Source organism: Rhinopithecus roxellana, chromosome 4, assembly GCF_007565055.1.
Source record: "Rhinopithecus roxellana isolate Shanxi Qingling chromosome 4, ASM756505v1, whole genome shotgun sequence".
NCBI lineage: Eukaryota > Metazoa > Chordata > Mammalia > Primates > Cercopithecidae > Rhinopithecus > Rhinopithecus roxellana.
In genome coordinates this window covers 39681266-39692832 of record NC_044552.1, presented here as the reverse complement: position 1 = coordinate 39692832, position 11567 = coordinate 39681266, and the positions used below count along the sequence as shown (strand labels likewise).

General features: G+C 47.5%; 1 protein-coding gene and 1 long non-coding RNA gene across 3 annotated transcripts; both read left to right on the top strand.

Moving 5' to 3' along the window:
- Positions 1 to 1449: 1449 nt before the first annotated feature.
- LOC104677089 (class I histocompatibility antigen, Gogo-B*0102 alpha chain-like) lies at positions 1450 to 4188 on the top strand. Of its 2 annotated transcripts, none has more exons than XM_030928259.1 (5): positions 1450 to 1804; positions 2047 to 2204; positions 2433 to 2708; positions 3262 to 3537; positions 3658 to 4188. In XM_030928259.1, the coding sequence occupies exons 2-5, from the start codon at positions 2066 to 2068 to the stop codon at positions 3966 to 3968; spliced, it is 1002 nt and encodes a 333-aa protein (XP_030784119.1). In that variant the 5' UTR covers positions 1450 to 1804; positions 2047 to 2065; the 3' UTR covers positions 3969 to 4188. The 2 variants fall into 2 exon arrangements, with proteins under 2 accessions (XP_030784119.1, XP_030784118.1); XM_030928258.1 differs by having other exon boundaries at positions 1726 to 1804; positions 1935 to 2204.
- A 153-nt stretch (positions 4189 to 4341) lies between these two features.
- Positions 4342 to 4985, top strand: LOC115896826. The gene is made up of 2 exons (XR_004056713.1): positions 4342 to 4400; positions 4566 to 4985. It is a non-coding gene; the product is annotated as an uncharacterized LOC115896826 (long non-coding RNA).
- Positions 4986 to 11567: the final 6582 nt, after the last annotated feature.

Below are 11567 nucleotides of genomic sequence, written 5' to 3'. Positions count from 1 at the left end.
ATGTCACATACACACCAATTTTCTTAATTTCCTGAAGACATGTGGCTGCTTGTCTAAAACAAAAAGTATGACACTGTATCATTGAGTTTATAATGTATATAGATGTAATACACACAACAATAATAGCACAATGATAGGTTAAATGAAACTATACAATTTGAAGTATCCTTTATTTTCTGGATATAGTTTAATATTCCCTGAACTTCACTGTGCAAAGTCAAGGAATCGGGTTCCATTCTTACAACAATAAAAAACTAGTGTAAAGAAATATAGCCAAAAGTCACTAGGTGAATTAAAACCAAAAATAAAAAATGTTCACTTGACACATAAGAAAGTAGCAAAGGAGGAAGAGAAACAAAAAGATATGAGACAAATTGAAAACATAGAGCAAAATGGTGGACCAAAATCCAGCCATAGTAAGTGAAGAAATGACACGACCTTACTCACATTAGCAGGACTGCTGAGCACTGTGGGGAGAACAGACATGGGCAGGAGATGAGGGACAGTGTTAGTGCCAGGATTCAGGAGTGACAGGGTGGCGGGGACTAAGGGGAGAGGAGTGTGTGAGGGATGAGAGGGGCAGAGAGAAGGGCTGGAAGCAAGAGGTGAGGAAAAGGAGAGAGGAAAGAATTCTAAAGCAGTGGAAGAGCCTAGCAGGGGGTTCTTTGCATTTGGTATTCAGTACATTTTGTGGGACTGCCTAAAAACTAATGGCCTCCTCATGATAAAAAAACGGTGGGGGGGGGGGTTTACAAAAATACCAAGCCTCCAAATAAAATATGCTCACTACTTAGATGTGCAGAGTTCACGAAAACAGGCAGTGCTTGAGCGTCGGTGAAGAGCATTGGGACTGCATGGAGCACTCCCAACTTTGAGGTGAGGACTACAGACTCCCGGTTGCAACAGACAGTAACACAAACCCTGCTTCTTTGTATTCAGGAGATGTTCTGGACTCACACAGGGAAACTCGGACTAGGGAATGAAGGTAATTTTAAATGCAACAATCCAGAGTCACAGATCCATAGTCTGGCAAAGTGAAACAGGAGCTTTTAGAGTTTAATTATAATCCTGTTTTGACACAAGTCTTTTACAGATTGGAATTCTAATCATTCAGGGATTACCAATATTGTGCTACCTACTGTATTAATAAACAAAAAGGAAACTGGTCTCTATGAGAATCTCTATGTGGTGCCTTCAGACAAAACTTCACCAGGTTTAGAAAGAAAACCCCTGTCTCTACTCTCTGGCATCAAGTTCCCCGTGGTGAGTTTCCCTGTACAAAGGTCCAAGGGGAGAGGTAAGAGAGGGAGGCAGGGAGTCCAGTTCAGGTTCAGGGATTCCAGGACGAGCAGTGAAGTGGAAGGATCTGGGCGCAGCCTGGGGGTCTCTCCCTGGTTTCCACAGACAGATCCTTGGCCAGGACTTAGGCAGTCGGTGTGACAAAGAGGCTTGGGGTAGGAGAAGAGGGATCAGGACTAAGTCCCAGGTCCCGGGCGTGGCTCTCAGGGTCTCAGGGTACTGTCTGCACTGGGGAGGCGCTGCGTTGGGGATTCCCCACTCCGCTGAGTTTCACTTCTCCCAACCTGTGTCAGGTCCTTCTTCCAGGGCACTCGGAACGCGGCCCCAGTTCCCACTCCGATTGGGTGCTGGGTTCTAGAGAAGCCAATCAGCGTCTCCGCGGTCCAGCTTCTAAAGTTCCCACCCAGAGTCAGATTCTTCCCGGACACCTAGAATGGGGTCATGGCTCCCCGAACCCTCCTCCTGCTGCTCTCGGGGGTCCTGGCCCTGACCGAGACCTGGGCCGGTGAGTCCGGGGTCGGGAGGGAGACGGCCTCGGCGGGGAGGAGCGAGGGGCCCGCCCGACGGGGTCGCAGGACCCGGGGAGCCGCGCGGGGAGGAGGATCAGGCGGGTCTCAGCCCCTCCTCGCCCCCAGGCTCCCACTCCATGAGGTATTTCCACACCGCCGTGTCTCGGCCCGGCCGCGGGGAGCTCCGCTTCATCGCGGTGGGTTATGTGGATGACACGCAGTTCGTGCGGTTCGACAGCGACGCCGCGAGTCCGAGGATGGAGCCGCGGGCGCCGTGGATGGAGCAGGAGGGGCCGGAGTATTGGGACCGGGAGACGCAGAAAGCCAAGGCCCACGCACAGGTTTTCCGAGTGAACCTGCGCACCGCGCTTCGCTACTACAACCAGAGCGAGGCCGGTGAGTGACCCCGGCCCGGGGCGCAGGTCACGACCCCTCCCCATGCCCCACGGATGGCCCGGGTCCGAGATCCACCCAGAGGCTGCAAGACCCGCCAAGACCCTCGACCTGGGAGTGCCGCGGGCGCCTTTGCCCGGTTTCAGTTTCAGTTTAGGCCGAAGTCCACACGCGCTGGTCGGGGCGGGGGCGGTGCTCTGTGGGCGGGGCTGACTGCGGGGGCGGGGCCAGGGTCTCACACATTCCAGAGGATGCATGGCTGCGACCTGGGGCCTGACGGGCGCCTCCTCCGCGGGTATCACCAGTTAGCCTATGATGGCAAGGATTACATCGCCCTGAACGGGGACCTGAGCTCCTGGACCGCCGCGGATATGGCGGCTCAGGTCACACAGCGCAAGTGGGAGGCGGCCCGTGAAGCTGAGCAGCGGAGAGCCTACCTGGAGGGCGAGTGCCTGGAGTCCCTCCGCAGATACCTGGAGAATGGGAAGGAGACGCTGCAGCGCTCGGGTACCAGGGGCAGTGGGGAGCCTTCCCCATCTCCTATAGAACTCCCGGGATGGCCTCCCATGAGAAGGGGAGGAAAATGGGATCAGCGCTAGAATGTCGCCCTCCCTTGAATGGAGAATGGCACGAGTTTTCCTGATTTCCCCTGAGGGCCCCCTCTGCTCTCTAGGATAATTAAGGGATGATGTCTCTGAGGACATGGAGGGGAAGACAGTCCCTAGAATACAGATCAGGGGTCCCTTGATCTTGAGCTTTTTCTCGCAGGCCTTGTTCTCTGCCTCACACTCAACGTGTTTGAAGGTCTGAAACCAGCTTTTCTGAGTCCCTCGGCCTCCACTCAGGTCAGGATCAGCAGTCGTTGTTCCTCCCTTAGAGACTAGAACTTTCCAAGGAATAAGAGATTATCCCAGGTGCCTGTGTCCAGGCTGGTGTCTGGGTTCTGTGCTCCCTTCCCCACCCCAGGTGTCCTGTCCATTCTCGGAGTGGTCACATGGGTGCTGCTGGGGTGTCTCATGAGAGATGCAAAGCCCCTGAATTTTCTGACTCTTCCCATCAGGCCCCCCAGAGACACACGTGACCCACCACCCCGTCTCTGACCATGAGGCCACCCTGAGGTGCTGGGTCCTGGGCTTCTACCCTGCGGAGATCACACTGACCTGGCAGCGGGATGGGGAGGAGCAAACTCAGGACACTGAGCTTGTGGAGACCAGGCCAGCAGGGGACGGAACCTTCCAGAAGTGGGCGGCTGTGGTGGTGCCTTCTGGAGAAGAGCAGAGATACACGTGCCATGTGCAGCACCAGGGGCTGCTGGAGCCTCTCACCCTGAGATGGGGTAAGGAGGGGGATGAGGAGTCACATCTCCTCAGGAAAAGCAGGAGCCCTCTGGAGCCCTTCAGCAGGATCAGGGCTTAGGCCTTGGGTCAGGGCCCCTCACCTTCACCTCCTTTCCCAGAGCCATCTTCCCAGCCCACCATCCCCAACGTGGGCATCGTTGCTGGCCTGGCTGTCCTAGGAGCTGTGGTCACCATAGCTGTGTTTGCTGCTATGATGTGGAGGACGAAGAACTCAAGTAGGGAACGGGTGAAGGGTAGGGTCTGGATTTTATTGTCCCATTGGGGGTTTCAAGTCCCAGATAGAAGTGTTCCCTGCCTCATTAATGGGAAGCACCATCCACTCCTGGGCCGTCCCAGCCTGGGCCTTGTGTGCCGGCACGTACTCTTTTGTGTAGCACATGTGACAAGGAAGGACAATGTATCACCTTGATGGTTGTGGTGTTGGGGTCCTGATTCCAGCATTCACGAGTCAGGGGAAGGTGCCTGCTAAGGACAGGCTTTAGGAGGGCGGTTGGTCCAGGACCCACACCTGCTTTCCTGGTGTTTCCTGAGTCTGCCCTGGGTCTGTAGTCATAGTTCTGGAAACTTCTCTTGGGTCCAAGACTAGGAGGTTCCTCCAAGATCCCATGGCCCTGCCTCCTCCCTGTCCCCTCACAGGACATTTAAGTCCCGCAGGAGGAAAAAGCAGGAGCTACTGTAAGTGGCGGGGGCGGGAGTGTGGAGGAGCTCACCCACTCCATTATTCCTCCTGCACCACATCTCCTATGGGTTCTGACCAGGTCCTGTTTTTGTTCTACCCCAGGGAGCAGCAGTGCCCAGGGATCTGATCAGGGCTCTGATGAGTCTCTCATGGCCTGTAAAGGTTAGACCCTGGGGATTTGAAGTGGGCATGGGGTGGGGCAGAGGGGAAAGGCCTGGGTAATGGAGATTCTTTGATTGGGATGTTTCGAGTCTGTGGGGGGCTGTTCAGAGTGTCATCACTTACCATGACTGACCTGAATTTGTTCATGACTATTGTTTTCTGTAGCCTGAGACAGCTGCCTTGTGAGGGACTGAGATGCAGGATTTCTTCACGCCTCCCCTTTGTGACTTCAAGAGCCTCTGGCATCTCTTTCTGCAAAGGCATCTGAATGTGTCTGGGTCCCTGTTAGCCTAATGTGAGGAGGTGGAGAGACAACCCACCCCCGTGTCCACCGTGACCCCTGTTCCCACGCTGACCTGTGTTCCCTCCTCAGTCATCTTTCCTGTTCCAGAGAGTTGGGGCTGGAAGTCTCCATCTCTGTCTGAACTTCATGCTGCACTGAGCTGCAACCTCTTACTTCCCTACTGAAAATAAGAATCTGAATAGAAATTTGTTTTCTCAGTATTTGCCACGAGAAGTTGATGGGTTAATTAAGTCAATTCCTAAAATTTGAGAGAGGAATAAAGACCTGAGAACCTTCTAGAATCCACATGTTCGCTGTGCTGAGTCTGTTGCAGGTGGGGACTGGAGAAGGCTGTGAGGAGCAGAATGTGGATGGGGCCTGTGCCCAATTGCTGTTCAGTCCATCATGTGCTTTATGTGGTCAGTCCTCAGCTGGGTCACCTTCACTGCTCCATCGTCCTTGTCCCTTCAGTGGAAACTTGTCCAGCTGGAGCTGTGACCACAGAGGCTCACACATCGCCCAGGGCAGCCCCTGCACATGGGATTCTCTGTGCATTCTAAGACAAATTTTCAGAGCCATTCAACTCCTGGCCTCCTTCTAGGGCTCTTCTGCTCTGCTCTCCTGCCCTCTCTCCCTGCCCTGGTTCTAGTGATCTTGGTGCTGAATCCAATCCCAACTCAAATCTAAAGCAGAGTGAAATTTAGGTTTATGTTTGTTTGTGAAATTGGACCCAGCATCAAGGACCGTTCTTTCCTGAAGAGAGAAACCTGATTGTGTGCTGCGGTGTGTGGGGGGGTTGGTGTGGGAGGAAGGATGGGGGAGGGAGGACCACAAGCAGCACTGCTGAGAAAAGCACAGGCAGCCTCGGTGTCAGTGTGAGGAGACCTTGTGCTGTGGTCACCACAAAACAGCATTTGGCCTGAAGCTATGTTAATAAAGATACTGGCTTTAGAATAGGGAGGTGCTCTACACTGATCATTCATTCAACTGACCTTTGTTGTCAGCCAGACATAGGAGAGAGTGGTTCTGCATCTGGGGAACATCACTGAAGTAAAATGAGAAAAATCTCTGACCTTGGGTAGCATGTGTTCCAATGCGAAGAGGCAGACGAAAGATACATTATAACCAGAGCAAGGGCAGAAAGTGCTAGAAGGTGGTAAGTGCTGTGAGACAGGTGATCCAGGGTGGGGATCAGGGAAGTGGGGACAGGGAAGGTGGCTGTTGTGCTGGGGTGGTCAGTGTGTGCCATGTTGCAAAGGTGATCTTTGAGGAAAGATTTGAGGGACATGAGGAGTTGTCCACGAGGATGTCTGGGGAAGTTCTTTCCAGGCAGAGGGACTCCAGTTCAGATGTACCAGGGCAGGAAGGTGTGTGTGTTCCCAGAAGAATAAGGGGGCCAGAAGGGCTGGACAGAGAGAAACTGAGGTGAGATCAGAGGTACAGCCAGAGCAAGTGGGCTTGAGGGCAATGGGGAAGCATCTGACCTTTGCTCTGAGTGAGGTAGGAGGTAGAGGACAATTTGGAGCAGAAGAGGGACATGGTAAAACTTCTCTTTTATGTATGTATGTATGTATGTATGTATGTATGTATGTATGTATGTATGTATTTGAGATGGAGTCTCACTCTGGCGCCCAGCTAATTTTTGTATTTTTAGTAGAGACAGGGTTTCGCCGTGTTGGCAAGGCTGGTTTCAAAACTTCCGACCTCAAGTGATCTGCCCGTGTCGGCCTCCCAAAGTGCTGGGATACAGGCTTGAGCCACCAAGCTCAAGGCAGGCAGAAGGGAAAACAGTAGGAAGCGAGTGCAGTATTCCAGGCTGGAGATGTCGGTGACCTTGACTGGGGTGTGAGCAGGGAAAAGAGTGGGACGTCAGAGGATTCTGGATGCATTTGAAGATGGACTCACAGCATTTGCCAATGGATTGTATCTGTGGTGTGAGAAAGATGAATCAAGTACACCATAGTTGTAAAAAGAGTGAGTAGAAAGGTGGAGCTGCTGTCAGTGGAGATGGGGAGACTCTGGCAGGAGCATACTGAGGAGGGGGCATCACAGGCACTCAATGGAGATGTCTACTAGGAATGCAGGTTGGGGAGCTTGGGTGGAATTTGGACAGACAACTCCAGAGTTTAGAGGAAAGGAGAAATAGAGTGGGCTGGAGAAATAGATTTAGGAGGTCACACTATATTAATGATACTTAAAACCTCAAGCATGGACGAAGCACCAAGGGAGTGGTTGACTATGGAAAAGAATGAGCACAAGGACTGATCCCTGGACCTCCAGTTCTAAGGGATCTGATCAGAGCACACCCAGAGCAGACTGCACAGTTCTGACCCCAAGTCTAGGGAACACTTAGACAAGGAACTCCCATATGCACAGGGATCATCTGGACGTGGTGCTGAGATCCAGAAACTCCGGAGTCAAACAAGAGATTCTGGATTTATGACAAGGCTGGAGCTCATGTTGCTGGTCTCCGGATCAAAAACACCAGGATCCCACACGTCTGAGCATCAGCCTTGCCTGTAGGGCTTGTTATATAAGTGATTCCTTGGTCTTCTGCATAATATTCTGAGACTGGGTTTCTGGGGAGTGGCCTGAGTATTTTCTAAGCTCCCATCAGCAATCCTGTTGCTCAGCCAGATTGGGAACCACTGAGATCAGAGATCAGAGAGTGGCCAGGGTGGGTGGGTGGGTGGGGTGGGTTTTCAAACCCTGTTTAAAAGAGGATTTTTCTCACAGAAAGAAAAGGGAGGATGTGTATCATCAGTTATGAGATGTGACATTCCCTGTTGTTCTCTCCACCACGGGGTAGAGGCCAGGTAGACAGTTCAGGATGTGGCTCTTGCACAAGGAACACCTGTGAATGCGGCTCTCTGACACCCGCCCACAGACTCATTTCCCACTCACTTCTTGGAGCAAACCATGGAAACCAAATTTCTCTAATTTACACATACAGTAGTGTTGTAAATTAGAGAACTTAGCATACATGTAAATTAGCATACATGATATTGGGGGCTAATTTTATCGTGGGGATGGCCACAGAAGCAGGCTGGAAGCTACACATCCAGGAACAGAATCCACAGCCCACCCTGGATCAGGTCCCTCCTAGGAACAACTGGCCCTGCTGCTGAGCACAGACGCCACTGCTCACACCTCTGACACCCTGGTGCTGGACACTGAGGCCAGGACAGACGTCACTGCTGCACCTGGAAACTGGACATCACTACTGTCACTCAGCCATCTTTGCCAAAATGTGTTCTGCACAGTCCCAGCCTCTCTGTGTCACCTCATTCTGGCTCAGAGGCTGGCAGTGATATAGAAGTTAAGAAGACATTATTTAGGCAGATAGTGAGGGTACGGAAGTCCTCAGTAAGGTTTTCCTTTTAATGAAATGCAGCCCCGAAGTCATTTTCTTTTCTAACAAAGAGCAGCCTGTAAAATTACTACATCTAATAAGAGAGATAGACTCCAGTATAATAATAGTGGAGACTTCAACATCCAACCCTCAGCATTAGGCAGATCGTCTACACAGAAATCAAGAAGAAACACTGGATTTAAACTTTAGACCTAATAAAGCTAACAGACATTTACGGAGCATTCTATGTAACACTACAGAATATACTACACTCTTTCCATAAACATATGGAACATTTTCCGGGAGAGAGCCTATGTTAAGCCACAAAAAAGTCTCAACAAATTTTCGAAAGTTGAAACCATATCAAATATCTTCTCCAGTCACAATGGAATAAAACTAGAAATATACACCAAGAGAAACTTTGGCAACTAGACAAATATGTGGAAATTAAACAACATGCTCCTGAATAACCATTGAGTCAGTAGAGAAACTAAAATGGAAATCAGAAAGTTTCTTAAAGCAAATGAAAATGGAAACACAACATACCAAAACCTGTGGGATACAGGTAGACAGGGCTAAAAGGGACGTTTATAGCAATAAATACCTACCTTAGAAAAGTAAAAACACTGCAAATTAACAATATAACAATGAACCTCAAGGAACTAGAAAAGCAACAACAAACCACCTCCAAAATTAGCAGAAAAAATAATAAAAATCAGAACAGAAGTAAATAAAGACTTCTAGAAACCATGTAAATGATCAACAAAGTGAAAAGATCGTTCTACAAAAAGATAAACAAAAGTGATAAACAACTAGCTGGACAAACCAAGAAAAAAAGAGAGAAGACTCAGACAAAATCAGAAAAAAAAAAAAAGAGAAACATTACAACTGATACTGCAAAAATACAAAAGATTATCCGAGACTATTATGATTAATTCTGTACTGACAAACTTGAAAACGTGAAGTATATGGATAAATTCCTGGAAACATACAACCTAGCAAGACTAAATTAGGAAGAATAGAAAACCTGAAGCCCTAATATCCGTGAACCCTTCTCATAGCGGGTCCAGAGGGCCCCTGACCACCCTGTGATTATTTCCTTAGCACTGGTTTGCATAATTGAAATAGACCTGTTCAGCAACGGGCAGAATCCGCAGTTCACTTCCTTTTGTAAATTTTATTTTCAGTTCAGGGGTACAGGTACAGGCTGTTATATAGGTAAACTTGTGTTGTAGGAGTTTGTTGCACAGATTAATCACCCAGTTTTTAAGCCTAGTACCCATTAATTATTTTTCCTGATCCTCTCCCTCCTTCCACCCTCCACCTTCTGAAAGGCCCCAGCGTGTGTTATTCTCCTGTCTGTCTCCATGCGTTCTCATCATTTAGCTCCCACTTGTAAGTAAGAACATGCAGTGTTTGCTTCTCTGTCCCGGCATTAGTTTGCTAAGGATAATGACTTTTAGCTCCATCCATGTCCCTGCAAAGGAAATGATCTCATTCCTTTTTCTGCTGCTTAGTATTCCATGGTATATGTGTACCACATTGTCTTTATTCAGTCTATCATTGACGGGCATTTAAGTTGAGTCCACGTCTTTGCTATTGTGAATGTTGCTGCAATGAGCATATGTGTGCATATGTCTTCGTAACAGAATGATTTGTATTCCTTTGGGTATAATGGTATTTCTGTCTTTAGGTCTTTGAGAAATCACTATAGAGTCTTCCACAATGGCTGATCTAATTTGCACTCTCACCAATAGTGTATAAATATTCCTTTTTCTCCAAAACCTTGCCAGCATCTTTAATTTTTTGACTTTTTAATAATCGCCATTCTGCCTGGTGTGAGATGTTATCTCATTGTGGTTTTGGTTCGCATTTCTCTAATGATCAGTGATGTTGAGGTTTTTTTTCATATGTTTGTTGGCTGCATGTATGTCTTCTTTTGAGAAGCATCTGTTTATACGCTTTGCCCACTTTTTAAAGGGGTTGTTTTGTTTTTTCTTGTAAATTTGTTTGAGTTCCTTATAGACGCTAGATATTAGACCTTTGTCCGATGCATAGCTCGCAAAAAATTTTCCTCATTCTGTAAGTTGTCTATTTACTCTGTTGATAATTTCTTTTGCTGTGCAGAAGCTCTTTAGTTTAATTAGATCCCATTTGTCAATTTTTGTTTTGTTACACTTGCTTTTATCATCTTTGTCATAAAATCGTTGCCCATGCCTATGTCCTGAATGGTATTGCTTACGTTGTCTTCCAGGGTTTTTATAGTTTTGGGTTTTATGTTTAAGTCTTTAATCCATGTTGAGGTGATTTTTGTATATGTTGTAAGGAAGAGGTTCAGTTTAAATCTTCTGCATATGGCTAGCCAGTTATCCCAGCACCATTTATAAATAGCGAATCCTTTCCCCATTGCTTGTTTTTGTCAGGTTTGTCCAAGATCATAGTTGTAGGTGTGTGGTCTTATTTCTGGATTCTCTATTCTGTTCCATTGGTCTATGTGTCTGTTTTTCTACCAGTACCATGCTGTTTTGGTTATAGTAGTCCTGAAGTATAGTCCTGAGGTATAGTTGAAATCAGGTACCGGATACCTCCAGTTTTGTTCCTTTTGCCTAGGATTGCCTTGGCTATTTGGGCTCTTTTTTGGTCCCATGTGCATTTAAAAATATGTTTCTCGAGTTCTGTGAAGAATGTCAATGGTAGTTTGATAGGAATAGCATTGAATCTGTACTTTACATTGGGAAGTATGGCCATTTCCACTATATGGATTTTTCCTATCCATAAGCACAGGAAATTTTTTCATTTGTTTGCATCATCTCTGATTTCTTTGAACAGTGGTTTGTAGTTCTCCTTGCAGAGATCTTTTACCTCCTAAGTTAGCTGTATTCCTAGGTATTTTATTCTTTTTGTGGCAGTTATGAATGGGAGTTCATTCCTGATTTGGCTCTTGGTTTATCTGTTGTTGGTGCGTGGAAATGCTAGTAATTTTTGCACATTGATTTTGTATCCTGAGACTTTGTTGATGTTGCTTATCAGGTTAAGAAGCTTTTGGGCTGAGCCTATTCACCTGTCAATCATCTGGTCCTGGGCTTTTTTGTGGTTTGTAGGCTGTTTATTACTGCCTTAAGTTGAGAACTCGTTATTTGTTCAGGGATTGAATTTCTTCTTGGTTCAGTCTTGGGGGCAGTATATATGTCCAGGAATTGATCTATTTCTTCTAGATTTTCTCTTTTACGTGCATAGAAGTGTTCATAACATTTTCTGGTAGTTGCTTACATTTCTGTGGGGTCAGTGGTAATGTTTTTATTGTTTCTGATTGCGTTTATTTGAATTTTCTTCCTTTTCTTCTTTATTAGTCCAGCTAGTGGTCTATATATTTTCGTAATTTTTTAAAGAAACCTCCTGACTTCATTGATCTTTTGAATGCTTTTGTGTGTTTCTGTCTCCTTCAGGAGACAATACCTTCGTTAATTTTTTTGGTGGTTGTTGTTATTTCTTGTCCTCTGCTAGCTTAGGGATGTATTTGCTCTTTGTTCTC

Coding starts and splice junctions, on each gene's coding strand:
- LOC104677089 (XM_030928258.1), top strand. CDS start 1,741: ATGGCTCCCCGAACCCTCCTCCTGCTGCTCTCGGGGGTCCTGGCCCTG. Junction 2,709..3,261: donor GGAGACGCTGCAGCGCTCGG/GTACCAGGGGCA, acceptor TCTTCCCATCAG/GCCCCCCAGAGACACACGTG. Junction 3,538..3,657: donor GCCTCTCACCCTGAGATGGG/GTAAGGAGGGGG, acceptor CTCCTTTCCCAG/AGCCATCTTCCCAGCCCACC.